Here is a 27,037-nt window from a genome sequence, read left to right as displayed (position 1 = left end):
GGCTCACCGGAGCTCCCGCTCTCCTGGGAACCGCGGCTGTAAACGCCCAACCCGCTTCTGGCAGGCGGGTTCGTGTAGGGCTACCGCGGGTATACCGCGTGCCGGGGCCGCCGCGGGCTCAGGCGGGGCACAGCGCACGGTCAGGTCACGGAGCGTGGTCAGGGTCATCTCCCGGCTCCCGTGGGGCGTGTCCGGATCGGGGGTTCTGGGAAAGGAGCTGAAGAGGACAGCGGCTCTGTGCTCTGGCCGTGTCAGCACTCGATGGCTTTAAACTGCAACAGGGGAGGTTCAGAGTGGGCATTAGGCAAAAATCTCACAGAAAGAGTGGTCAGACAGTGCAATAGACTGCCCGGGGAGGGGGCGGAGTCCCCATCTCTGGATGTGTTTAAGGGCCATTTGGATGAGCTGTTGGGGGATGTGTTGTAGGGGAGAACTTTGTAGCGTGGGGTGATGGTTGGACTCGATGATCCCAAGGGTCTTTTCCAACCTGAATGATTCTGTGCCTAGGTAATGCCTGAAGGGTTTGTGTTTCCTAGGAGGTACTCCAGATTTCACCTAAGATAGCTGGCAAGATGGACAGCTAAGAAAATCCAAACACTGAGGTCTTGATTATGGGATGTATTGTCTTATCAAGGCCGTAGCATGTAGGTCTGGAAACCTGCTTGTGAGTTGTCATTAACTGAGGCACAGTGAGAAGCTTCCTGCACATCTGTGAGCTGCCAGTGCTGTGCTCAGTATTTCCTTATCTGTTGCCTTGCTCCTATTCAACAGTTTTGTAGGTGGCCAGTGTGGTCTGTGGTTTCCCCGTGGGTTATGAAGAGAGACTGTGACAGAGGAAATGGTGTGACAAATAGGGTCGCTATCAGGGTCAGACTGTTAGATTTATTGTGCCATTGAGTGCCACTTTGGGCAATTCAGTTCTTCCACCACGGAAATCCCCAGTGGCTTGTTAGCATCCATGTCTGAGAGAAGCTGTGTGCCTCCCTTAGGTTAGACATATGCTGGCAGAGCCAGAGTTTTATTCCTTAACCTGTCATTCAGATCCTTCCAGGAAAAAATAGTGAGCAGAAGCTGTGTGGGGTGGAAAAGAGGGAGGAGCCAGAGGTGGTGTCCTTTCACTTGGATGCAGAGGGAGATCCCTGGCTGCAGAGACAGCCGTCCCTTCTCCCTTCCCTTCAGCCATGCAAAGTTGTCAGTCTTTTCTCTTGGCTCTCACAGTGCTGAAGGCTGAAGCTGGTGCAGAGTTTTTTGGGAGATGCGTTGGTGTGAGCGGATCAGTCAGGGACTCTCTTCCTAGATTTGTACAGGATCTGGTGCCCAGATAGAGAGCTCTTTCTTCTAATGAGATTGGAGCTGAAAACATCTTATTGCTAGTGCTCCTCTTTGCAAGAGCATCCTCAGGCTTGCAACTGCACAGCAATCAAGCTATTATGGTAATTTCTGCTGACCCAAATTCTCCTCTTTGTTTTGAACTGCGTACTGCTTTGTGCTCGATTTCCCACCCTAAATTTCTAACTGACATTCGGCTTGGCTCACTGCAGTCCTTTTCCAGAAGAAGCTGTGTTTCCTGGGGGGTTGGTTGGGTTCGGGAATCCCAGAGGCGTCCTGGTGGCTGCACTGAAAGGAGCCCCCGAGACCGAGGGTCCCTCTCTTTCCTGTGGCGTGTTCCCCCTGTGCACGGCTGCTCTGGTCAGGCACACAGGATCACTTGGGACTCACAGAGAGCTGAAAGTCAGAGAGTAATGTGGGTATCTGCCGTCTTTTAAGGTGCAGGTTGGGCAGTGATGAAAATAGGAAGGTATGTAGACTGTGATAAAGCTCAGCATTTGATTAACTCAGTATAAAAATACCTGATTTGCCCCAGCACATTGCAGCGCTCTACCAGGGCAAAAGCCATTCCTTCTTTGTCTCTTGGTCTTAGAAATTTGTTTCTCAGGCTCATTCTGAGTGTCACTTTATCCTGTTAATTCAGCAGATAGTTTCTCAATAGCTTTTGTGTGCCGATAATTGGTTTTGTATCCAGAACTGCCGGGAGCCTTTCCCGTGCTGGTCAGGCAAGGGCTCTGCAAGAGACAAAGGGTCTGAAGATGCTGCAGCTTGCACTTAACGAGCCTTGTCTCTACCTGCCATGGAACGGGCTGTTAATTAAGGATGATAAGACCAAACATTACACGTACCCCAAAATAACTTCTGAATGAATTGATAAGCGGTGATGCATTTTTGTGCTTTAGAGGTAGGCAGACAAAAAACGTTAATATATCCAAAAATTGTAAATAGCTGTATTTTCTAGAGTCAGGTAGTGTTTATGGGCTGGGGGATGACCTGTTTGTTGGCTCTGGGGCCTTGCTGCCTGGAGATCTGATGATAGAAGTGGCCTTAAGATTAGCACGGAGCTGCTGCTGAGCTGCTTCTCTTTTGGATCCTAGAGTCACAGAGGGAGCAAAATTCCCCCTTTTATTTTGCTGATTGGGAAATATGTGTGTGTGTATGTACAAGTGCAGATTTTTCAGGGTATCCTACACCAGCTAGCATGCAATGAGCATAAAATATGTAAACCCTGTCTAAATACATAAATAAAATATGTAAAACCTGGGCTGTCTTGGGCCCTTCCTCTCTGAAGCTCAACGGGCTGGACAGGCACATAGCAGGCTCTCCACTGCTTTCTGCTTCAGTCACCTGGGCTCTTTTCCTTGCTTTCTCAGATGAGCCCAACAAAGGCAGTCGAATTGAAAGATAAAGAACATGTCCTATGATAATGCGGCAGAACTGTTTGTGACGCAGAAAGCGAACAGTTATGTGTGTAGGAGGTGTTCAGATGCATTAAGAACTATTTGTGGGCTCTTTTCTTTAAGGGCAGAATGACTGGGGAGTAATTCAAGCTTCTGGCTGGAGCAGTGGATCTTGATTCAAAGCTTTCTACAAGGAGGAGAAAAAACGAGGACTGACAGCCTCCTCAATCAGCTCTTGGGGATGAGATGCAGGAGCCAGATGTACTGTTAAAGCTCAGGGGTTTGTGTTCACCTGATCTGGAGTGAGTGAGAGCCCAGCCTGATGGCCTGGAACAGCAAGACCTGTTCTCGATGACCATACTGGCTGTAGTACCTGCTAAGGTGGGCAGGAGGTTTGCAGAGCACTTGTGAAGGGAGCCTGAGACCTCCCAGGATGGGCTAGAGCATGACGAGGGATATTGGTGAAAGGGCTGGGATGCTGAGTTCACTCGGGGGCTGTGACGGGGTGGAGGAAGGCTCAGGAGGGAGCTGAGCTCTCCCAGCATGCCAGCTGGACTGGAGGACTCTGGATGGCCGAAGAAGCTGTTTCCAGGGAGGGTCACAGGTGCACTTTGGTGCTCTCACCATACTAATGGTTCTCTCTTCAGTCTGTGGGTGTTTTTGTACTCATTCATCTAAAGAAAGGACACCTTGAAAATGTGCCTCTTGCAGGCCTGGGGTGTAGGGCTTGCCTCCTTTTCTTGCTTGATGAAACAGCCTGCAAGCACAAAATGAGTCGTAAGAAAAGCCTGGGCTTGTCACTGCTTCCAGCCACTTTTCCTCCTTAGCCCCACCAAAACAGCCCCATCTGTTTATGTTCACTGCAGGGCTGGGGAAGGCCCGGTCACCACCTGCCCCCAGTGCAAACACACGTTCAGATCCACACCGTTCGGGCTCTTACTCCAATTCTCACTACAGTTCAGAAATCACACCTAGTAACTGGCTTTGAACAGAGCTCTGTAGTGCTGTAAATGTTTTTTTTGTGGTCAGGCTTAGCTTTGTTTTCATGCCCCAGCAGTGAGAAGACTGCTCGGTGCACCTGGGCACAGTAAAGGAGGAGAACTGGGAATCCCAGTCCTTAAGAGGGCTCGTGCTGTTTCCTGACACTATCAGTGGGGAAAATGAGAGACTTGTTGACTAGTGGCTTTGTTGCAGCACATGCTGCGTATCCCAGAGCTGGCTTTGTTGGAGGATCCAATCCCTGTGCTCTGTTAACAGTCACGGGCCAAATATCTGTTGCCATCATGCAACTGCTCAGCTGGCTGACAGGAGCCAAACGGGGCTAGCTGGAGTTGTTCTTAGATATGGGAGTGAGCTTGTAAAGGAGCTGGTTGCTGTCAGTGGGATGAAAGCAGGAGAGAGAGATGTGGGTGCCTAGAGGCCTGCCTGATGGTAAGTGTTAGTACAGCATCCACAGAAGCTGCGTGTGCAGAGGCATCTCTTGGAGGTGCAGGCTGCCTCGCTTGCACCGAGGTTTTACTTTTTCACTGGCCCTAATGTGGGAGTTGAAGTGTTCCCTGTCATCTTCAGTTTGGCCAGGTAGCATCACTGAAAGCTGCAGGCTGCCTCTGCCTCACCAGTTAATTTGTTGTGAAAGCTACTAACTTGTCGTCTTCTGGCTGGAATTTTAATTCAGGAGAGTTTAAAGTAGCAACTTGCCCTTCTTCTGCAGTGAAGGCAATGCTGGAGGGCAATGGTGGGTGTTTGACTGTGAGGGAACTTCAGTCTTGCTCAGACAGTGTAACTCCCTGCAGGATTGCTTAAGTGGGACCTTTAAAGAGTGCTCCTGTTGCTTCTGATACTTGCGATTTATACTGATCAATTTTGTCTTCTAGCAAAAGGAGCAGCATGTCTCCAAAGACAAATACTTCATCATTGGAACCTCAGGTACAACATTCCTGCCACCAGCATTTCTGCTGTCCAGACATACAGCACGCAGACAGCGGAGAACAAGGAAGAGGAGCCCCTGCACACCATCATCAGCAACACAGAGAACGTAAAAGGTGGGCACGAACACAGATGGCTTGTGGGAACCTTGGGGTGCAGGCAGACCTGGAACAAGGTCTGGGTGCAGCTGTGCCCTGAGGGTGAGCCCTCCGCAGTAGTGTTTCTGCTCTGGAGGAGGTGCAGGTATTGGTCATTGCATTGTAGCTGGCAGGCTGCAGTTTGAATCTGTATTGCACCATCATCTCCCAAAACTGGGATGTGAAAAATCAGAATGGCCTCTACTGAGAAATAGGGCCATCAAGACTGTGGGAAGAAGTTGCATCTGTGGGCTTAGCCAGGCAATTGATGGTCATGCATATGTGTTAGAGGCTCCACGGGCACTAGAATTTGCCTAAAAAGAGACTCTTTTTGTCCCAGAAGCAAGCTGTGCCTGCCCAGGTCATTGCTGTGGATCGTGGAGATCCAATGGGAATCTTGGTGTCAACCTTTTGGTTAGGACGAGTTGGTTTGCACATCTCCAGGAAGAAGTGCTTTAAGGCAAAGTCCCATGAGTTATTCAAGCAATATCATCTTACCTTCATGCTCCCATGGTTTTTCTGGCAGGTACTTCTGAGACTGCCAGGCTGTGAAGCCCCCAGTGGGGTTGATGCACTGCCCCTGCTGCTGTCTGCACCCTGGCTTTGCCCCTGTCGCTGGGGACTGTAGGTGCTCATCAGCAAGACATGGCAGAGGTGATGTGTGACCCATGGCTTTCCCCAGGGTGCTTCAGGGATCCCTAATTACTCTAGAAGGAGAAATGCTATTTTTAAAAGGCCAGGGATGGTCTTTCAGCCAAGATGTTTTATAGTGTTGTTATTTCTGAGGAGAATTCTCTTTCTGGGCACAGCTATCTACCTGTATAGGTGGCTGTATGTATGCACTCCCTTGCCTGCTCCACACAGGCATTTGAGAATCTGCCTTTTTCTGCTTATGGCTCCAAGTATTGTTTGGGCACAAGAAATGCTACCTGACTGTAGAAGCTCTAGGTGCAGGGCGTGTGCAGATGTTTCCCTTGAAAACTGACTCAAGAGTATGGAAGGCAGGCTACAAACCACGGGAGGCACTTGAGAGAGCGGTTGGGGATTGCATAGAGCCACACATTAGGAGCAAGGGGAATCCTCGGGTACTGATTGGTCTGCAGCCCAGACACGGTGGCCAGCGTGGCAGTCCTGCAGGTTTTGACTGCCGTCAGGTTTGTGTGCCAGGAGTTGAGGCACAGAGGCCAAGTGTCTGCTTGGCAAAGCATGCTGCCTCGTAGGGGTGTGGAAACAACACCTTTACTGTCATCTCTTTGGAGGCCACAGCTGCCTGTGTCCCATCCTGCTCCAGGCTTCCTCTCCTGGGAAGCTGAAGCACGTGGTAAGATTGCAGTTTTGCCTTCCTTCCCAAGAGGAGCCTGGTGAAGTGCCTTTAAGGTGTGTTTGTGATTTTATTCTAGGTGCAGCCTCTAAACATGAGTTTCAGGCTGAAACAAAGAAACTGCTGGACATCGTTGCCCGTTCTTTGTACTCGGAAAAGGAGGTAAGGCACCTACTACTTGCTGGTAGATTTTCTTTGGGTAATGCCCTGGCTCTGTCAAGGGGAACATCCAGAATGGTTTTGCTTGGAGAATACCTGCTCGGTTTCTCAGCAAGTCCTGTGCTGTTCACATGTCTTGCTTTATTGAATGACGTTTTCTTAAGACACTTTGAAAATGTGTGTTCAAAACAATTTGTAGGTATGGCCAGGTGACTGTGAGCCTCAGAGCCTCTACATTTAGTATTTTGTTCAGACAGACCGTTCTCCTGGCAAATAACGGGGAAACACAATTCTTTTTCTAGCGAGCTGGGAATTAGTTTGTGAGTAGGCAATGAGTTTCCAGGTCTGTGGGAGTCATGTGCAGTGGACAGAGCCAGGCCACAGTGTCAGTTTGTATCTTGTTCCAAGGTATTTATCCGGGAGCTGATCTCCAATGGCAGTGATGCGCTGGAGAAGCTGCGTCATCGGCTGATGGCAGAGGGGAAGGCCTTACCAGAGATGGAGATCCATCTGCAGACAGACAGTGGAAAGGGAACCATCACTATCCAGGTACCTCCCTTTGGTAACAAGAGAGCATTATGCCCTGCTGCTCTCTTCACTTGCCTTTGTCCCGTGAAGGGGCAGTGGAAGCTGAGAGGTAGCACAGCCCTGTGGATGCCTAAGCCTGCCTGAAGAAGTGTGCTGTCCTCAGCTGAGCAGGCTGTAACCTCAGGATTTGATGAGAAACCACCAATTTATCTGCTCCTCACTTGTCCTTATAAGAAAATTTGCTGCTCCTTCCTTCCACATTAGGAACTACCACTAGCTTTTCTCCCTGTACCTTGTTTGGTGCGCTTCTCAAGTTGATATGCATTTCTCACTAGCGGAAAAGTTGGTATTCTGGTTTCATCCTGACCTTTGGGGTGGATTTCCCTCACCTCCTTCCATGGTAGCTTGCAGATCTTCCCTCTCACCTCAGTCACTGGGAGATGCTGCAGTGGGGAGAAGAACCTCCCATTGGTGATTGTCTATCTCCTGCTCCAGGGCAGGCCAAGTCCAGCTGGTGCTGAGGTTCTGCCCTAATGTGCAAGTGGGGCTATAGGGTGTGGCAGTACCATAGCACTTACCCATCCCCTGTTCTGCAGCCCTGCTTTAGATTGTTCCCTACTGGTGCCAACACACTTAGCAGGAGCGGGGCAGTCAGCAGCAGCATGCTCACCTGTGGACCTCAGTGTGGTGAGGGAAGGAGGAGCTGGGCCTTCTCTCTGTACTCAGATTGCTCTTGTTCATGGCTGTTGTCCGGGGTGAAAGGCTGAAGCTCTGTTTTGGTGTTTTCTTGACAAAGTTCTTAATGCAAAGAAGGCAAATCAGTAACTTTCCTTGTGGACCAGTGTTAGGCATGAGAGTGTAGCTGAGGACTGTTCTCAGGAGAGCAGAGAATGAGGCAGACAGCAGTGTGTGAGTGAAGGCTGACCGCAGCAGGTCCAGGGGAGATGGGGCACAGACAAAGCACACAATCTGATATTTTTCACGTGGGACAAAAGCACTGGCTGTGAGAGGCTGCTCAGTTATTTTATACTTTCTCTGCAGAACAAGCAGCTGTGGTTGCCATGGGGAAGTTAGCGTTCATCAGTGGGCAACACAATCATCAACTCAAAGATGCTCAAACTGTAATGCAGGAGCTTTGCTATTCCTATCACACCTGACTATTGCACTTTTCTGACTGCTGTGTAACACCAATTCTTTACTTAGTTCTCACGTAGCCCCAAGCAGGGTGTCACTCCTGCCTTGCTCTCATTTTTCCCTTTTACAGTGGACATGAGGCCTCAGGACCCATCAAGACCTTCCTCCAAGTCATGCCCTGTAGCTGTGGAGGCTGTCCCCTTCTTTGGCAGTTTGGTTAAGAGACCTGTTTGCCCACCTTGCAGACAGGGTGCGTTTGACGTCATACCGAGTTAGACGTGTGAGGGACTTGTCTTTTTATAACCCCATACCTGGCTGCCTGTGCATCTCTAATACGACTAAATGAGTCTTAACTAGGAAGCTTTGAACTGCATCAGTGCTGCACTCTGAGAAGGGAGAGAGAACAGCACTACTCCAATCTCTTTTAATAGGTTTGCCTTCTCAATAGTGCGTAAAGCTCCTTACCTCCAGTGAAGGGTTTATTTATAACCTCTTGAAGAAACATACTGCATATAAGGATTACTCTGAACAAGCCTCACTCAGAATGTTTGCCGGCCTACCTTTGCAAAGGTGCAAGAAAACTTGCCTGCAATAATTGAGGAAGAGATGAACCTGTCCCTTAGTCAGTGTTTTGTTTTCTGTACTCACCGGGACCCATCGAAACAGAAGCAGCAGGTCCCTTATGTGTGATCTGTAGCAGTGGTCACCCCGTTTTTTTCTAGGAAGGTCCTGTTTTCTTCTGATCCTGAGGTCCTTGTCCTCACATCCTCTTGCTCTTGGCCCCTGCATCTGCTGGATCTTTCCCTTCCCCTTCCAAGCCCTGCAGCATCTCTCTGTGTCTCACCAGTTTAGAAAAGGCAGGTCTGTAACTTGTGATGGCCTCCGCTATAGGCATGTTCTGGGGAGATTATCTAGCTCCACTAAAGGACTGTGTTCACCTCTCTTAAGTAACAATAGTTCTCCTTGCTTCTCTGCCAGGATTGAATTTCAGTTCTAAGCACAGCAAGACTCAGAATTTTCATATGATGTCCTCGTTCAGGGACACCCTACCTAAGCATTGCCAAGTGTTGTATTTGCTAAGAGGGAAATGTTCACCATCCAGTCCACTGGATTACACCACCTCAGTTCCTTCACCAAAGTCCTGTTGTTTTAGCAAATTCCGTGGTTTCCTCCATCCCTTTGAAAACTGCCTTATTCTGTTTCTAGGACAGCTCCATCTGGTAGCAGCCACAGCCTGCAAGGTCAGATCCCGTAAGAAAATCCACTTGAAAATGATAAGGGTGTGTTTTCAATGAGGACAGATCTGCAGAGCTCTGCAGTTCTGCACACTAAGGCTTTACAGACATGTTTTTGGACCTTTTGAGGTGGGAACAGAGAACCCCTTACAGACCCCAAAGCCCTGTGATCACAGAGCTCTCCAACACCTGCAGAAGGCTGGCGGCGGCCGGGCGGTGACAGGCGCTTAGCTGTGTCACTGCAGCTCTGCCGTACTGCGGTGTCTGGAGGTAACCCTGTGTCTGTGTGAGCTCGGGGGCTGGAGCTGTGCTTGTTGCTGGTGCTTAATTTAGGGCTAGGACAGTGCTTGCAGTTTAGAGGAAATTGTTTGAAATGTTTACAGAGCTAATAGCTGCTGCTGCTGGGTGAGGGTGTGTGACTGCTGTTTTAACAGGGGTAAGCAGCGTAATTGCTGCCAGAGCTTGGGGCTGCTCAGTTCTCTTTGCTGGGCTGGCTTCTCACTTTGCAGTCATCCAAAATCAGTGTCTGTGAAGCCACAAAATAACAAGTTTGCTGTGTTTGGGAGGAGTTAAAATGACTGCAAACACCACTCCTCCCTGCAACAGCTCCCTGTATCGCTGAGCAGATCTCTCCTGACTTAGGAGTTATAAACAGTCTGCAACAAGGACTGGGCTGTCCTGAGGCTCTAAGAAGGAGCTGAGATGTTTGGGCTTTAGCAGTTCAATGCAGGTGGACCCACATGTCCAACAAAGCTTGGTGCAGGTGGGGACCCAGTCCCCCTCCACGCAGGGTCGTGTCCTGGAGCCGCCCTGTGCTACCGGGCTGCAGCAGAGAGGAGGTTACGTCCTCAGCTGCCTGTGGCACTGCAGCATCCAGCCCCCACTCGGGCTGAGGAAGCAGGGGAGCAGGAGATGGACAGTAATGCGGTTAGAGATGGAGGGGTAAAGCTGCCTGTACTTCAACAAGCCTTGGGTGGAATTAAGCTTCCAGAAACGTGGCACTGATTGCAGGGGTGGGTTAGAGCTTCCAGTTGTTGCATCATCTTTAACAAATAAGCCAGGGAACCAGAAATGTAAATGTATCTCAAATAACCTGTGGCTTAGGGGAAGGAAGTGCAGAATCTTTTCTTCCTCTTCATGCCAGAATAAGAGCACGTCACATTTAAAGATGGGAAATTCAGAGGGGATAAAAGGAACTACTTTTCTGAACAGCATGTATTTAGACCTGAATGGGTGGAGGCTCAGCCTGTAGCAATGCTCAGCATTGTTGAAAATAGTGTTAACACAGGGTATTGGAAAGGAAACCTCAAGCTCTCTGCTTTGGACGGTTTCCATGCACTAGGCCAAGATTACCTTGTACCTGTATGCACCAGTTTTATCGTGGCTTTTCTCCTCTTGGTTGCTGCTGCAGATGCCATATTGGTTCTAAACCAGAATGCTGCTCCAGTGCAGCTGCTGTCCTAGTGCTGTGAACTTTAAGTCTCTTTAAGCAAGGTATTTAAATAACAGGGGCAACACTGGCTAATTGGACATTTTGGGATTTATTTACCTTATCAGTTGGTGAAAGCAGCATGTCTTTATTTTATAATGTAGTCGGTGTTCTTCTGTTGCCCTGTTGAGATTTTCCACTGAAATGTGTTTCAAGTGTTCCTTTTGCAACAAAGCAAAATGCAAAGCACAGAAGCTCAGATATGTACCTCTAACTGCAAGCATTCTTTCAGATGCAGCTGTGGCAAAGGCAGCAGTTATGGTTGGTTAATGGATTGTTTGGGTCTAACAAGGCTCTACAATACCTTAAATTGGACTTGGGTAATGAGCAAAGATGCTGCATTACCTCGGTTCTTGTTTACAAGCTAAACTAAGCAATTTGTTGATTTAAACTAGATTTGTTGCTGTAATTATGCACAGTTTGTTTCTGCTTTACCACAAATTATGATATGAATACAAGAGCTGTGGACCGACTGATTTGATGAGACAGATAGTGGGGCCGAAGGTGTCCCTTGAGGGAGACTGAGGTCCTCAGGGCTGCAGAGCAAACCCAGGATTTGATGGTGGGAGCCCTGAGGTCCTGTGTGCCCAGCCGTTATCCAGCCATCAGTCCACAGGACGGCCTCTGTTTGCAAACATCCAGCACCCACACCACAAAGGTTAAAGCAAAGTGCAGAGAAAGCACAAAGGTCCTGTGCAGTTCAGCTGCAGGCTTTTGTATCTGGGAGGTCTCCACACACAAAAAGTGCCAAAAACAATATTCAGCTGCTGTCTCTTCGGGGTAAATGTTACTTATTTTAGAAGGGTAGCTCCGTAAGTGTGGCCGTGGAGCTCTTCATAGCCCTTGGAAAATGGGGTGAGAGTCTGTAGCCTGTTGTGTTGTCTTACAGAGGGACAGGGCTGTAGAGGAGATGGTTCAGGGGGAGGCTGTTTACTTTGCACCCTAAGAAGTCCCAGAAGGGAAATTCAAGCAGATGAGTAGGTGGTGGTTCTGCTGAGTAACAGAAGGGCTTCTGTAATTAACCTTCAGCTAATGAAGTGTCAGCGCACTGAACTGTTTCATGGTATACAGTGGTTGGTTTCTCCAGGCTTTGGAGAAGCATTTGGTACTTTGAACATACCCCTCACGTCTTGTAATTTGTGAAGCCCCATGTACAGTTTGCTTCGTGCTGTTATGAATAACTCTGCTGTGGCAGTTTTCAGCCCGATAAAACTTCTCTTGCAGACTGAAGGGAGGGCTTGAAACTGTCTGCAGGGGAAGAGAAGTTGTGATGTTGATGGTGGAGCAACGGCAGTCCTTGCAGTTTTGCTGGCCAGTGGCGAGTAGAATGTGTTTGCAGAGGGTTGTGCGATGACACGGTGGCTCCTGGCGAAGATGCCTGGGGGCCGAGCAGCAGCCTCTGCGGCACGGAGAAGAGCAGTGGAAGTCCCACCAGCTCCTTCCTTGGATTTCACGGAGCCGGTGCTGCCGGCGCTCGCGTCGGCCCTGCCTGAGGCGGGCTGTTCCTGGGCAGGTTCGTTTGCTGCCATGGCTGAAGAGGGCCTCTGCTCTGCAGAAGCCGAGCTCTGTGTCTCTGCCGCCACCGCTTTATTCCCCGTTCCCCGGCGCAGCACCATCTGGTGCAGGGAGCTGAGAAGCACAGTGCGAGGGCCAGCCGCAGGAAACGCGGACGCGGCAAGAGCCGTTTGAATCTTGATGGCTTTTTCATCGTAATCCGTCCAGGTGTTTTCCTGCGGTAGGAAATGCCTCCTTTGCCAGGATCTGGGGCCGGCCGCCTAAAAGGACGCTTTCCGCTTTCCCTCTGAGCGAGTCGGTGCTGCGGGGGGAGCGGATGTTTTGTGCCATGTTCTCTTTGTTCGTTGCGATTCACCCTCTTCAAACTAGTCTCCAGGAATTGTCATTAAGCATTTTGCAATAAGTTTGGCAGAGTGTTCGGAATTCAATAGCCAAATAAATTCACAGGGTAAGGATTTTATTTTTTTTAACATACTGGAATTTGGGAATGACATGCTGTGCTATAAATAGGAGTGGATCAGAGGAGTTAAGAGTTCTGTTCAGGGTCTGGCATGAACAAAACCTGAACCAGATGCTGAAAACTTTTCTTTGTGGCTTTTTCTTCCCTGGGGGAAGGGACCATGTCAGATTCCTGAGATTGTGCCATACCCTGTTTGTTTTTCCTGGCTTTTCATCTCCCACTGTTGAGATCTTGCTGGGCATCCTCCTCCTCCTCCACCAAGCTGACTGACTGGCCTTACCATATTTAATCAAGGGAAAGGTGTCGCTGTACCGTGATTTGTGGGGATGCAGGAAAATGTCTTACCCACATGGCACCTCGCTTGGTAACCTCACAAGTGAACATGATTGGATCCTTCAGTGGAGTTAATCACTATATTAAAAAATATATACTGATGTTAACTTAATTTGCTAGTAAATAAGCCCAGTAAATGCCCCATATGGGTGGTGGTGATGTGCTGTGCCAGGATTCACTCTGGCATCTCACTTCCGAGCCATCTAGCAGCAGCCAGTTCCTCTCTAGCTCATTTTGCTGACTCCTGCACACCAAATCCCACCCCTGCATTAACAATACTGGGAGGGCGTCAGCCTGGTTCTGGGTGTGCAGGCTGCTGTCAGCTCTCGTAACTGTGCTCACAGGTACTCGAGCTGAACTCCTCAAAGGAACGAGCATCACCTTTCATTGGGGTAATTTTCACGTTGCTGCCGCCTTACAGAGTGGCTCAGAGAACCTGTAAGAGTGGCCTCTCAGGATGTTTCTGTCAGCTAGAGAAGCTGCTGCGATTTGGGAGGAGGAATGGGGCTTGGCTTTCAGAAGTGGCATCCTGGAGGGCATTAGCCTGCCCTTTGCTCCACACACATCTTCCACAGAAGCAAGTCTGAAAATATATTGGACTACAAAATGGGAAAGATTTTTGTTGGCATCCTGTGTTAGAGGATGACAGTCTCTAGCTGGGGTTCACTGTTAGCAGTGTTGGCTTGGGGTCGTGCAAATGTGTTGTGGCAGCAAAAGAAGTTGCAGCCTAGTCTGAGGCGTGCTGCTGCAGGGTCTGCTGCCTGGGAGGCATGCGCTAGCAGCAGGGCAATGTTTATCTGCATGCAGCAGTGCAAATCTGGATTGAACTGGGGATGAGAACAAGCCGTGTGCCTTCGCACTCTGTCAGAGCACCGTGAGGCGTGGCTGGTGCGCTGTGCTCCCAGCTGGGGTTAGCCTGTCCCCACAGGCGCTGCAGTACCCAGCTCTTGGGGACCTGGACATTGACAGCTTCACACTCAGGCCTTGTGAAGCATAATGTGAGGGGGAGAGGAGGAAGGAAAAGAAGGTGGAGAACAATGAACGTGGTGCTTGTAGACAAGGTTCTGCTTTACCTGTGAGTTAAGGGATTTTCTGCTTTGCCACTGATTCCTGGTGTGAGGGCATCTGTTCCCCATCTGCAGCTTGGAAATAAGCTGTTTCTCACTGCTCCTCAGCTCCCCTTTGGACCTGTTCAGGAGTGGAAACCATCTCTGTATGTGCACGGCGCCTGGCACAACGAGGCTTTCCAGCACTGTCATCTCGTGTGTTTCTAGGGGGATGTAGAAACCAGCCTGTGTGGTGTGGTTTGGTCTTCCTCAAGAAATGGCTCAAGTCTCTGAGTTTTCTGGTGCTTTATTGCCCCGATGCAGGTGTGGCTGTCTCTTAGAGCTGTGTGCCTCTCGTGTCCACTGTCCTGACCCTGTGCAGCTGGAGTCACAGCTGGAAGTCAGCTGTTGCAGGCTCTGCTGGCTGGGAGAGAGTGGGAGTCAGATGGAAGTTTCTCAGGTGCTATTTGCTAAAGTAATGCTTCTCTACTGACATTTCAGCTACAGTTGCTGTTTCTTTTCAGGACACAGGTATTGGGATGACCCAGGAGGAGCTGGTTTCCAACCTCGGTACCATTGCTCGATCAGGCTCAAAGGTAACTTGGGATGAGGCAGCCCTTCTCCCCTGCTTAGAAGAGTCTTCTCCAATTACAGCCACTCTTGTTCTCCCAGTAATTTTTCATTCTGTTTTGTCCCTTGGCCCCCAGACCAGCTGTGAAATTACACCCCTCCTGGAAGGTGAAACCTGCCTGTGGAGTCTTCTAGCTCTTAATGGTTTCTGCTGTGTGCCGTGGGAGGCCCGTGGTGCCCAAGCAGCACTAATGGGCCCTGTGTGTAATGCTGCTGCACCTGGCTGCCCTCACTCCCCAATGCCTTCCTCCCCGGGCCATTGTTCTGGAGGGGGACATGCTCACTCGGCATTCACCCTGTGTCTGAGAGCACATCAGCTGTGTCCTCATGCTGACAAGTTGTTATATATATATGTACCGTTTTGGGTTTTTTTTCCACCTCTGGAGTCACTGTTTTGAGGTCTTCTGCTCCTCATTGACTGAGCCCTTGCTTGGTTTCCTTTACTGCTAGTGGCAGTGACTGTTGCCCTAAGCAACACTCCGCTTTTGCAGAGGTACAGTCCCTGTGGTAGAAACCCTTTTCCTTGGGGGCCATCCTCAGAGCACTGATGCAGAAGTGTGGGATGAGGATGCTGGACTGCCAGGCTACGGTACCTGGTGTAGGGCAGCGTCAGTGCATGAGGAGCCCAGCTGGAGCCTGGATTGCAGTCTCCCAGTGGTACTTGAAGTTACTGTGTGCTATTTTATGTCTCTTTTGCTCCTCCAGGCTTTTCTAGATGCTCTTCAGAGCCAAGCTGAAGCCAGTAGTAAAATCATCGGCCAGTTTGGAGTGGGTTTCTACTCAGCCTTCATGGTGGCTGATAAAGTGGAGGTGTTCTCACAGTCTGCAGAGCCAGGGAGCCCAGGCTACCACTGGTCTTCAGATGGGTAAGGCTGCAGAATGGGCTGGAGCATGGGCAGGCTGTGTCCAGACCAGGCAGGGACTGAAAGCTGTGCAAAGCAAGACAGGGCTTGTGTGGTCTTTCATGACCAGGCTTACTGGTTTAGATCCTGCTCAGATTATACATGGTAACAAAGTGTGGCCAAACGTGCCAGGGTGAAAATGCCAGGGACAAACTTGCTTTGTCAGAGCAGGCGTGTTGTGGACAAAGAGACTACCTGCCTCTCCTGTTCCTTCCCTGCTGGCAAGCAACCATCTTAGCAGTGCCCCAGACTGGAGAGACAAATTTAACCTCTTTGGTCTAGTCGTCCCCTGGGTCTTTTGCTCAAGGGCACTCACAGTAGGCAGGGCTTGTGCAGTGCTGTGGCTCTGCAGGCACGTGTCTTCTGTGGGTCAGATCTGTGTCCTCATCCTTTGTTTTTTGCTTGAAGTTGCAAATGTCTGTGGTGGCAAAGCTGTGACTGCTGCACCATGTTGAAATCAGAGCTTCTGGGGGTGATAAGCTCTGCATCCCCTTAAAATCCCCTAGGAATAAAGAATTCATGAAGTTATTTAAATTATTGAAAAAAACCCCTTGTAACTGAGACTTGGGCTGCAGTCAAGCTGCTGTCTATGGCAGTCTGTACTGCTATGCTTTGAAGGCATGCTCGTCTGTCATCGCTGTGCTGTCTCTCCCCTGGGTCAGTGCTCTCACCAGTGTTTGGTCCCCTCCTGGCACTCACTTAGCAGCAGGGTAGGGATGGTCAGCCAGAACGGGCTGTCTTCAGCAGAGCACAGCTGCTTTTCATTGTAACCAGTTGCTGCATACTCCAGTGGAGCTGCGAATGAGGGCCCACAAACAAGGCAGAGTTGACAAGGGAGAAGGCAGGAGCCTGGGTGTTGCAGTCACTGTAGGAAATGTAGGAGAGGAGTTGAAGGCTGTGCTCGCACAACCTGAAGTTTGTTTGAAGTTTGTTTCCTTTTCAGTGGAGGCTGCTGGTGTCTGTGCAGAGCGGTGTGTCCTGGGTCTGGAGTCTCTGTAGGGAAGACAGTCACATGTTTGGGGGGGGCTTCTCAGAGGCCCAGAGAGCATTCAGGCATTTAAGATATTCAGCCTTTTTTCTTTTGGTACTGAAGTGTTCTGTGTGCTCTTAGTTTAATAAAACAGTTTTATGTCCCATCATGGATGCATCTGCGGCACAAGCTGACATGGGGTCTGTTTCTAATCCTAGTTCAGGAATGTTCGAGATTGCAGAAGCATCTGGTGTCAGAACTGGGACTAAGATTATTATACATCTCAAAGATGACTGCAAGGAGTTTGCAAATGAAGACCGAGTCAAAGGTGAGTGGAGGAGGGAAATGCTGTTACCTGCTGAGGGGTTGTGTGAAATCTGTTGCTGCCCCATGAGTGGGAGGTGATTTTACAGTGTTTTTCCTCTCCTGCAACACCTTTCACCTGCTGTTACTGAGGAAATTCTTACTCTGTTGTTTTCACAAACACAACTCTTCTATGTCTTCTTTCCATGCCAGAGGTGGTGACAAAATACAGCAACTTCATCAGCTTCCCGCTGTACCTCAATGGGAGAAGAATTAACACATTACAGGTGAGTAGGAGGCCACAGGCAGGTCACTCACGGAGATGAACCGCTGTAATCCTCCACTGGGGACAGGAAACAGCATAAAGATGTTGCTGTCCCTGGAAATCAGGGGAGAATTGTCCAGGGTATCACAGACCCTGTAGTGATCAGTTAATTAGAACAAAAGGAGGCAATCCAGCCCAAGTCATGCCTGGAACTGCTTGTTTGCATTGGTTGGAGAGAATGCTTGCAGATTAGTAAATCAGTTTTTATTTATAGTTATCTTCTGGATTTTCCCTCAATCAGAATTATTGTTTCAGTGCTTTGTAATACTTACTCTGTGATATGTTAGTGATGCAAGGATTGCTCACTTTCTGTCCTTCAGCGTGGGATAGCAAGTGCCAGAAAATGGTTGGTTTTCTTAGTGGCGCAGCTCACAGCCTGATTTTCTTCACAGTTCCTAGCTGAGAACTGCTCGATGCTGGCATTTTCTGACCACTTAAAATTACATTGCAGCCAGATCCATTTTAGTCAGAAGTTCTTGGCCCAATTGCAGGAATCGCCTAGGTAAAATTAATTATCTTTAAAACAAAAATCCATGAATCATTGTCCTCTGGCATCTCCTTTTTCTGGTTGTTTAAAGCTTCCTCACCTAAGAGAGGAGGTAGAGAGTGTATGTGTGGGGTCTTTTTGTTTCCTGGAATGTGGCACTGAATGCACAGACTGTCAAAACTGTACTTTAATATGTTGTTATGTTAATTTATCTAAGGTTCTGTAATTGGTATTATTAGTCACTGATATTTATTTGGATTCCTGCATAATAGTGTTTCTGTTCCAAAGGCTTTCTAGCTATTTCCCTTAAATTACAAAACCAGAAATAGATTTAGACAGCTGTTTGCTCTTTCTACCTGACAATCAATAGAAGAGACTCTCTAGAGAAGAGTAGTACTAGAGCAAAGGGTGAAATGCCCTTAATAGTCATGTACTTTTATCTTCTTATCAGAAAGTCTGTTTTCCCTTGGGATACAGCAACAGCTTTATTCTCATTATGCTTCCATTTCAGGCCTTTTCTTTATCCAGGATCTTGTTTCTGCGTTTTTCCACACATCAACATCAGTTCAGTGTAAACAGAGCCATAGGTAGTTCCCTTGTGTGGATTTTCCTAGATAAGCTCTTGAATGCTTGCCGTGTAGCTGGCGATGTGGAGTTAGAGGCTTTTCTGGTCTAACTGTGATAACTGTAGCTACAAGAAAGCCTCTGGGAAAGCAGCACTTTACCTAACAACAGCTGCTGTAAAGCACCTTAGTACCCAGCTGAGTCTGTAATCCTACCTGTGATCCTGCAGACCCTCCAGGACACCTGTGTGTGCTGAAAATGTTACGAAACCACTTGTGGAACAAGGCTTTGAGGCAGAAGAATCTTTAAAGAGTGTGGCAGCACGGCAGGGCTGTCAGAGCCCTGCATCCATTGGGCTCTGGTAGGTGGAGGGTGGGCTGGATGTTTGCATTGCCCCCAGTAATTGCTCCTATAGCTCATTAGGACTTGAGTGGCAGTGAGTGTAGTGGGCTTCCCCTGGCTGGAAACAGGAGACTCTTAGTTGAGTCCCAGTGCTTGTTAAATGGGCAGGACCTCCCATGTCTTTGCTAGATGATAGTCTTTTGCTGAGGTACTGAAAACTTAATGTGATGTGAGTGTGGGCTGAATGCTTCAGAAAGATTTGGGGGGTTAGAGCAGCAGCAGGTGGAAAGCATGGCCACAGGAGAGGACCCAGTCTGGAGCTTGAGGCTTCAATTCACGTTTGACATGTGAAATGGCACTTCTGGAGCACTTTCTGACCCTGCAGCAGGGGTGGCCAAGTGGTTCACAAAACGTCTCTCAAACTGCTCCAAAACAAATCAGCAGAAAACAGGCAATCCAGGAGTTGCCTCGCAGACACTCAGCTGACCTTGTGGTGGGATAGTGACCTCCATCAGGGAGGCAGGCCAGTTGCAACAGACCCACTTAAACTCTCACTTTTTCTTTTGCTTGCTGGTCAGGCCTTGAGATACTTGACCAGTACTGCCAGTCACCTGAGCTGTGGTAGCTGTCCAGAATGCTCTTGACCAGTAGCAAGTGTGGGACAATGGAGGTTAGCCAAATCCCTTTTGTTTTGGGCTAAACAAAGCTATGTTATACATGTTGCAGGGCAAGAGTACCTCTAGGAGAGGTGACTGAGATCAGGTGAGGGGCAGTAATCTGTTGGTCTGTGATAATGTGCCTGAACCACAATATATCCCACTGCCCTCGGGCTGTGCAGAGGAGTCTGTCTCTTTGAAAAATCATACTTCCTTGCTCCAGCATCCTGGAGGGAAACTGTGACTCTGAAAGAAGAGCCCTGTGCTGTGGGACTGCAGGTCTTGAGACCTGATGGGAACTCATCTCCCTGCTCCTCTGCAGGCACTCTGGATGCTAGACCCCAAGGACATCAGCGAGTGGCAGCACGAGGAGTTCTACCGCTTCATAGCACAGGCTTACGACAAGCCCCGCTACATCCTGCACTACAAGACCGATGCTCCCCTCAACATCCGCAGCATCTTCTATGTGCCTGAGCAAGTACGTGCCCTTCTGCCCAGGAAACAGTGGGACTCCTGCCCAGTTGCCCGGAAGAGGGAGGACGGGAGAGCTCTGTAGGAAGAGGCAGCTGAGGCTGCAGGATGGCAGGGAGACATAGCCAGTGTGGTGTCTCTGCTGCAGGCTGGGTGCCACAGGGTACTCGTGGGGATACTCAGTCACGAGAGCAGGGAGACGGCTCAGTAGATCCCTAGCTAAGATTTCAGTTCTCGTTGGGTTCAGCACTGGTAGGGAAGACCACAGTGTGACCTGGCCAGCTGGTGCAGCCACAGAGATACTGCAGCTTGGTGTGCAGCTGGGCACCCTGCACAGGGCTGCTGTTACCCTTCTGTTTCTTGTTCCTGCAGAAACCATCCGTGTTTGACATCAGCAGGGAACTGGGCTCCAGCGTTGCCCTCTACAGCCGCAAAATCCTCATCCAAACCAAAGCTGCAGACATCCTGCCTAAATGGCTGCGTTTTCTTAGAGGTGTGTGCTGGGATCAGGAGTAGCAGGCTGTGGACTATGGCTTCCCCGGGGGGTGAGGCGAGGGGCTGCCTTCCTGAGCCTGGCACTTGTGTTTGCCTCCCTGTTCAAGGGTTGCTCTGTGTTGCAGGTGTTGTGGACAGTGAGGACATACCCCTGAACCTCAGCAGGGAGCTGCTGCAGGAGAGTGCCCTTATCAGGTAAGCCAGAGGTAGGTCCTGTGAACTGCTGAGGCTCTCCTGGCTTCTTGCTGGTCAAGGAGGGGGCATTGGGGGACAGTTAGAGGGGCTTAGGGGCACCTGGTCTGTGAGCTTTCCATCCTTGAGAATTTCTGTAGTCTATAAAGTGAGTTCTTTCTCAGCCACGCTGGTCACATCCCGAGATGTGGGAGCAGTGTCCTGTGTCATACAATCTGCTGCTGCCTGCTTGGGCCACGTGCCCCTCATGTCCTAGGCTGCCTTTTGGCATCTCTGCAGCAGTAACAGTGGATTTGCTATTTAAAGTGTCTGGTCGGCACCATCAAGTGGTTTGGAAAACAAAACCAAACTAAGTCAGCTGTCAGTACGGAGAATCTGGGCCATACTTTAGCATCACTGTTATTTATGTGTAGATCTTCAGACAGCACCTTGTGCCTCTTGTTTCCAGACTTCCTTCAAAGCTGCTGTGCTCACACACACGTTCATCAAAAATTGACTGCCAGCCAGCAGGGTTTTCATTTAGTGCTGAGGCCCCGTGAAGCTGACTGTTGGCAGGGCAGTCTCCTCTAAGAACACCTTAGATCTGGCTTTGATTCTTCTTACTTTTGGTCCTTCAGGTCCCCTCTCAAACATCTGCCATTGTTGCAGCTTGAAGGAAGTATGAGTAAGCTCTTACCTTGTTAGGTTTGATGGCTAACCTTGTATTCCATGGCTGGTGAAATGCCTCTACCTTCACTACAGTCACCAAATTAACCCAGTCACTTCAGAGTGGGTTTTCAGGCCTTCAGAAAGTGTTCCTCCATGTGTAACCCTTTTATAGCTGCTTCCTTCCCATGTTTAAGGGTAGCTGTGGGACTGAGGCAGATGGCCTGTGCACAATTGGTTATGTACTGCAGCATCACTGAGTCACAAGTTACTGAAGATTTGAGTTCAGCAGTACATTTGTACCATAGCTCTAGCTGTCCCTCCAGCTCAAGAGCTGCTCTTGACGTGAGATACAAAGAACAGATGTAGAGCCATGAGGGAAGGGAGACAGTGGATCCAGAGTTTCTTCTTTGTCCTCATGTTTGCAAATTCATCACTAAAATACTGCACAAGGGGAAAGATACTCATCTAAAATCTCTTATCTTGGCCTAGCAGCTGTCTTTAAAAAGGCTTGTTCCTACTGCAGGAAGCTCCAAGATGTTCTGCACAAGAGACTGATCAAGTTCTTCATTGACCAGAGCAAGAAGGACCCTGAGAAATATGCCAAATTCTTTGAGGACTACGGGGTGTTCATGAGAGAGGGGATTGTCACAATAGCGGAGCAGGATGCCAAGGTAGCAGGAGTCCTGAAGCACTGCAAGTGATAAGAGAGATTGCTGGCTCCTACTGTGACCTGGGATGGGGGGGACTGCTACTTTGTGAATCTTGTAACTTGTGTTCCTGGGTCTCACAAGACCTACAGGTTCTTTAGTGCCCAAGCTCTTTCTGACTGGGTGCTGCTTCCCACTTAATCTGAGACACTGCAGAGTCTCTGTACACACACTTTTGTCAGCCCTCTGTGATGCAATGTGCATTACAACAGGCAATAAAGTAGGGCTTTCCTTACTGTTGTCCTCTGCCTGGATTCCCATTTCCAGGAGAGCTTGACCTATATCCTGTCTAGGTCATTCTTCTGCCTCCATAATATCTGATGCAGGAAAGGAGGGAGGCAGAATCCCCTGAGCCTTTTTTCAGGGCTACAAGCGGGCCTGCATGTTATAAAGAGAATTCTGGGAGCTTGGAGTGGCCAGGTAGAGCTGTAGTCACCTGCCCTCAGGTCATAGGAGCCCATTTCTTACAGGAGGACATAGCGAAGTTGCTACGTTATGAATCGTCTGCCCTGCCCGCAGGCCAGCTGACCAGCCTGACTGACTACGCCTCCCGCATGAAGGCAGGGAGCAGAAACATCTACTACCTGTGTGCACCCAACCGGCACCTGGCCGAGCACTCCCCGTACTTCGAGGCCATGAAGAAAAAAGACATGGAGGTGGGTGAGCAGTGTGCCAGGGCCAGGGGAACGCCCTGAGCTATGGCATCAGTGGTCAGGGCTCACCTGGGTCTCGGAGCTGAGCCGGGCACTGAGGCCTGTGATAGACCCCACCACTCCCCCACTGCTACATCTTTGGCTGGGCTCCTTCTGTCTCCACTTAGAGTCGCTGCTGCGGCGCGAGGCCAGGCAGGACCTGTTACACACTCTGTGCAGACATCTAGTTCTGACGTCTGTTTAACACCTTCACTGAACGCCAGTGCAGTAGCCTAGGAGCTGCTGTGCAGGGCTGGTAATGGTGTTACAGGTGCCCTCTGCGGGCAGGTGGCTCCTTCAGGCCTGGACTCGGTGCTGGTTCTCACTTTCCGTGGGGCAGCAGGACTTGTGGAGCTGCAGACCTGCCACCCATGACAACAAAGCCCTCCAAGGGTTTGCTGTTGTCTGGGGCCCTGAGTGATAATCACCATGGGGTTGAACCTACTAGTTTCCTTTGTGCTGTTCTTGCTGTTTGGTGCAGAGTTGCCTTGGGAAGGAGGAAATGCTGCTACATCCCAAACAATGTGTCATTGTCCCTTTTTTGGCACAGGTCCTGTTCTGCTATGAGCAATTTGATGAGCTGACACTCTTGCACCTCCGGGAGTTTGACAAAAAGAAACTGATCTCGGTGGAGACAGATATTGTTGTGGATCACTACAAGGAAGAGAAGTTTGAGGAGAGCTGCCCAGGTATCACAAGGCTCCCCTGGCCCTTCCTGCTGCGTGCAGCCCCACCGCCCCGTGCCAGTCGGGGTACACAGCTGTTCTTGCAGCTCCTGAGCCTGTGAGCAAGACCATTCCTTTCCATCCAGCCATTCTCAGGCTCTGAGGCAACTTGCAGTTCTTTCAGGTCCCTTTCATCCCACATGATCAAAGTTTAAGCAGTTTGTTGATTTAAACAGATTAAATGTCATACGTGGAGTTTCTGTGAGTTGAGATTTAACAATACACGTGTATCTGGTGCCCTGACAGAGGCAAGCAGGCACTGGCAGGGCATGAGCCTGCATGGTCTGGGGTTGAGGGCATGTACGTAGGGGTGTGCTGAGCAGTGCTGCCTTTCCATTTCCACAAGAGAACAGATAAATGGAAATATGAAATGGACAGAACTCAGGAGTAAAACTCACTGTCCACTGGCGCACAATAAATGCATGCTCAGGTGTGTCCTCTTTCCCCTGCCAGCTGCAGAACGTCTGACAGAGAAAGAGGCTGAGGATCTGATGGCCTGGATGAGAAATGCCTTAGGCTCTCGAGTCACGGGTGTTAAGGTAGGTGTTCTGTGTCCAGGTAACCGAGTACAGGAGATCCACAGGGGTAATACTCTAGGGAAAAAAGATGATGGTTATTGGGGATCTGCTGCCACAGATTTTTCTTTGGACTCTGAGAGAAATCATTCTTTTCCATGGCTCCTTTCTGTAAATGGTATGAACACTGGTATTTGCCATTCGGATGGTCAGCCTGGCAGCAGAACCACCACATCTCAATGTGTAATGAGCAAAGCCCATTTTACTAGTTCATGCTCAGGTTACCAGAAGAACAGGCTGGTGACTGTCTTGTCTGTGGACTAGAAAGGTTTATTGGCAAGGAGTGCTTTGGGTCCAGTGGTGAGCTACTGCCTGTGGACCAGTGGGGCCACTTGGGCCCCCAGCTTTCCTGCTGGTTTAGGCAGCTCCTGTGGGGTGGGGATGAATCATGTGGGGACTTGATGTGCTTCTGTGCTGAGGAGGCTCTGAGTCCTTGAGCCTCCCCCACCTCTAACCCACGTGGATTTTCCATCTCAGCACTGATGGCTGTTCTCGCCACAGGTGACAACACGGCTGGACACCCACCCTGCCATGATCACTGTGCTTGAGATGGGGGCTGCCCGTCACTTTCTTCGCATGCAGCAGCTGGCCAAGACCCAAGAGGAGCGTGCCCAGCTCCTGCAGCCCACCCTAGAGATCAACACAGGGTAAGGGGGAGCAGTACCAGTGCTAGGCCCCCCAGTACCAGTGCTAGGCCCCCCAGTACCAGTGCTAGGCCCCGGGCACTGCAGTCTTTCTGGGGTGGAGGCAGAGAGGAGGCAATGTAAGGCCCCCAGTTAGCAGAGCCCTCCCCATTAAATGCAGTGTGTGCTACAGTGGCTTAATCTGTGAGGTTGTGTGGCACAGTTCATGTGAGAGACACACACACACACACTGTGTTCAGCCCCCAAGGACAGTGGGGGTTAAGGGACAGGATGGGAGAGACAAGAGAAGCCCCCAGAATAGGAACGAGGAAGTTGGAGCTATTTTTGGCCTTCAGGTAGAAACTTTTCTGACCCACCTTGGTGTAGCTGCTCGTTCTGGAAATAAATTTCTCATTGTGTCCAAAAATACCAAGTCTCGGTGTTGATCTCTCTCACTCTTACAGGCATGCTCTGATTAAGAAGCTTAATGAGCTGAAGGACAGTCAGCCTGATCTGGCCCAGCTGCTGCTCGATCAGGTGAGTGCCAGGCCTTCTCCAGCAGCAGCACCACCCCCAGAGCCAGCTTGCAGACCATGTGTGGCAGGGAACAGGGTGAAGCCCTTGTAGCGGGCAAGAATCACATCCTTCTGTGCTCCCCACTCTGGGTACTTCTGGTATTTGTGGTCCATGTGTTTTCCTACCAGACAGCCTAGAAGAGACATGCTTGGTCTTGGCATGCAAGCCCTGGAGAGTGATGTTTGCTTCCTCCTCAGCTCTCATCCAGCTCGCTCTTTCTGCTTATTTAATGCTTTCTCCTTTTTTTCAGATTTATGAGAATGCCATGATAGCAGCAGGACTGAATGAGGATCCCAGACCAATGGTGAGCCGGCTGAATGAACTCCTCACCAGAATCCTGGAGAAGAACTGAGCCCCGGAAGACTCGAGAATGAACTCTGTGCTGATCTCCCTTCCCTCAAGTGCAGTCACTCTATCAGCTATTGCAGCATCTGCTTGCAGGCGCCGTGCAGTGAGGGGTTCATGTGGCAGAGGGCCAGGGAGAACGCAGGGGACTTCCAACCCTCGCTGCTCAGGGAGCAGCCAGTTGCAATTATTAGATCATACATCATCAACCTGTTCAAAGTGAGATGTTCTTAGTGGAACAGAATCCAGAGGTCACTGCTAAAACAATATGCCCAAATTTCTGACATGAGCCTCATTTCATACTGTTTCTAGAAATGGCCTTTCCCAAAACAGATGTTGGCAGCAAGATTCCCAGTTAGGTCTGTGAATATATGCCCCTGTTCACTGAACCCCTGTGCTCCATTGTGCTCCAAACAAGCACTGACAGAATTAATTAATTTGTTAAGAAATCTCCACCTCTGACCAGACAGGAGGAGTTTGCTGGCATGGAGTTAGACTGCTGCCATTAGCAGACACAGATCCAGTTGGTGGAACATGTCAGTTCAATCCCATGGCAGAAAAGATCCCCAAGCTGCTAGATAATTGAGTTCATTCTGGTCTTGCTGTGGAGAAAGGAAAGTAACTGGGAAACAGCTTTCCAGTGCGTGGCTTTCTGGAGAGTCTGGCATTTTTGCCTCTTCTGTGGGATAAACTGCATGTCTAGCTGATCTGTATTTATGATAAATAAACTCCTCCTCTTTTCCAGACCCTTCCACTCTTCTTTCTTCCCCTTACTTTGTTGGTCTTTGTGTCTTCCAGGTGGTGAATTGGTGGTGGTTCTCTCTTCAGATGCTGCTTGGTTCTTTAGGGCATCAGGCACTGGACAGTGGTGGGAAGAGGGGGCTGTGAAAACAACAGTAGGGAGTAACAGAGGGTGTGGAGGGAACACAGGAGAACCTGTAGCTATGAACCCTGTTAGCCTTGTCTATGAAAATGGAGTTTAGCCCTTTGAATCCTTTTTAAGGAGCAACAGCTGTTCAATGGAAGAAGCTGTTGTAACAGAAAATGCTGCACTAGATTTCCCTCTGTGCGTCTGGTTTACACCATGCAAACTGGGTTACAGGAATTCTTTCTCCTTTCCAGGGAGGTCTCTGAGGCTGCTGTGATACTTGTTTATCTTATCTTTAAACTGCCAGATTAAGATTCTGAAACTGGACTGGGTTAACTGGATGCTCTGCTGGACAGGACAACCTCCAGCTCTTCAAGCTAAAGGAGGTCTGAGTGTGCAAAGAGGAATGAGAAGGGTGTGCTGCACGGGGTGTCAGAAGTTTTATTAACATCACCTGCAATTTCATTTTTATTCAGATGCAGTAGAGAATCTAATATGACAGTTTAGAGAGTGTTGAAAAGAACAAGGAGTGACCTTCTACATCCTGCACCCCTTGGGATGCATTGGATCCTGCCCAGCAGGACTAGGGCAGCGATTGTCTCCCTGTGCTTGGCACTGGTGAGGCCGCACCTCGAATACTTGGTTAGTTTTGGGCCCCTCACTACAGGAAATACATTTTGGTGCCAAGGGCTGTCCAAAGAAGAGCAACGAAGCTGGTGAAGGGTCTAGAACACAAGTCTTGTGAGGAGCAGCTGGGGGAACTGGTAGAGAAAAGGAGGCTGAGGAAAGACCTCATTGCCCTCTACAACTCCCTGAAAGGAGGTTGTGGAGAGGTGGTGGTTGGTCTCTTCTTCCAAGTAACAAGCAATAGGATGACAGGGAATGGCCTCAGGTTGCGCCAGGGGTGGGTTTAGGTTGGATATTAGGAA

The 27,037-nt window shown here is 49.6% G+C and overlaps 1 protein-coding gene across 1 annotated transcript in view; it reads left to right on the top strand.

The window, feature by feature from the left end:
• The window catches only part of TRAP1 (TNF receptor associated protein 1), a 28,217-nt gene extending 2,231 nt beyond the window's left edge, over positions 1-25,986 (top strand). The window contains exons 2-18 of the mRNA XM_026859208.1: positions 4,548-4,771; positions 6,193-6,275; positions 6,681-6,821; positions 14,537-14,608; positions 15,348-15,508; positions 16,733-16,842; positions 17,031-17,104; positions 19,514-19,669; positions 20,035-20,155; positions 20,283-20,352; positions 21,521-21,668; positions 22,175-22,360; positions 22,947-23,085; positions 23,575-23,660; positions 24,198-24,343; positions 24,784-24,856; positions 25,146-25,986. Of these exons, the coding sequence (XP_026715009.1) occupies positions 4,548-4,771; positions 6,193-6,275; positions 6,681-6,821; positions 14,537-14,608; positions 15,348-15,508; positions 16,733-16,842; positions 17,031-17,104; positions 19,514-19,669; positions 20,035-20,155; positions 20,283-20,352; positions 21,521-21,668; positions 22,175-22,360; positions 22,947-23,085; positions 23,575-23,660; positions 24,198-24,343; positions 24,784-24,856; positions 25,146-25,247 (2,092 nt within the window). The 3' untranslated portion in view covers positions 25,248-25,986. The remainder of the gene's footprint in view (positions 1-4,547; positions 4,772-6,192; positions 6,276-6,680; positions 6,822-14,536; positions 14,609-15,347; positions 15,509-16,732; positions 16,843-17,030; positions 17,105-19,513; positions 19,670-20,034; positions 20,156-20,282; positions 20,353-21,520; positions 21,669-22,174; positions 22,361-22,946; positions 23,086-23,574; positions 23,661-24,197; positions 24,344-24,783; positions 24,857-25,145) is intronic.
• Positions 25,987-27,037: the final 1,051 nt, after the last annotated feature.

This window comes from Athene cunicularia (assembly GCF_003259725.1).
Source record: "Athene cunicularia isolate RWA chromosome 14 unlocalized genomic scaffold, athCun1 chr14_part1, whole genome shotgun sequence".
NCBI classification, from domain to species: domain Eukaryota; kingdom Metazoa; phylum Chordata; class Aves; order Strigiformes; family Strigidae; genus Athene; species Athene cunicularia.
The sequence above is the reverse complement of the archived record's forward strand: the minus strand, read 5'-3'. Positions and strand labels throughout refer to the sequence as shown.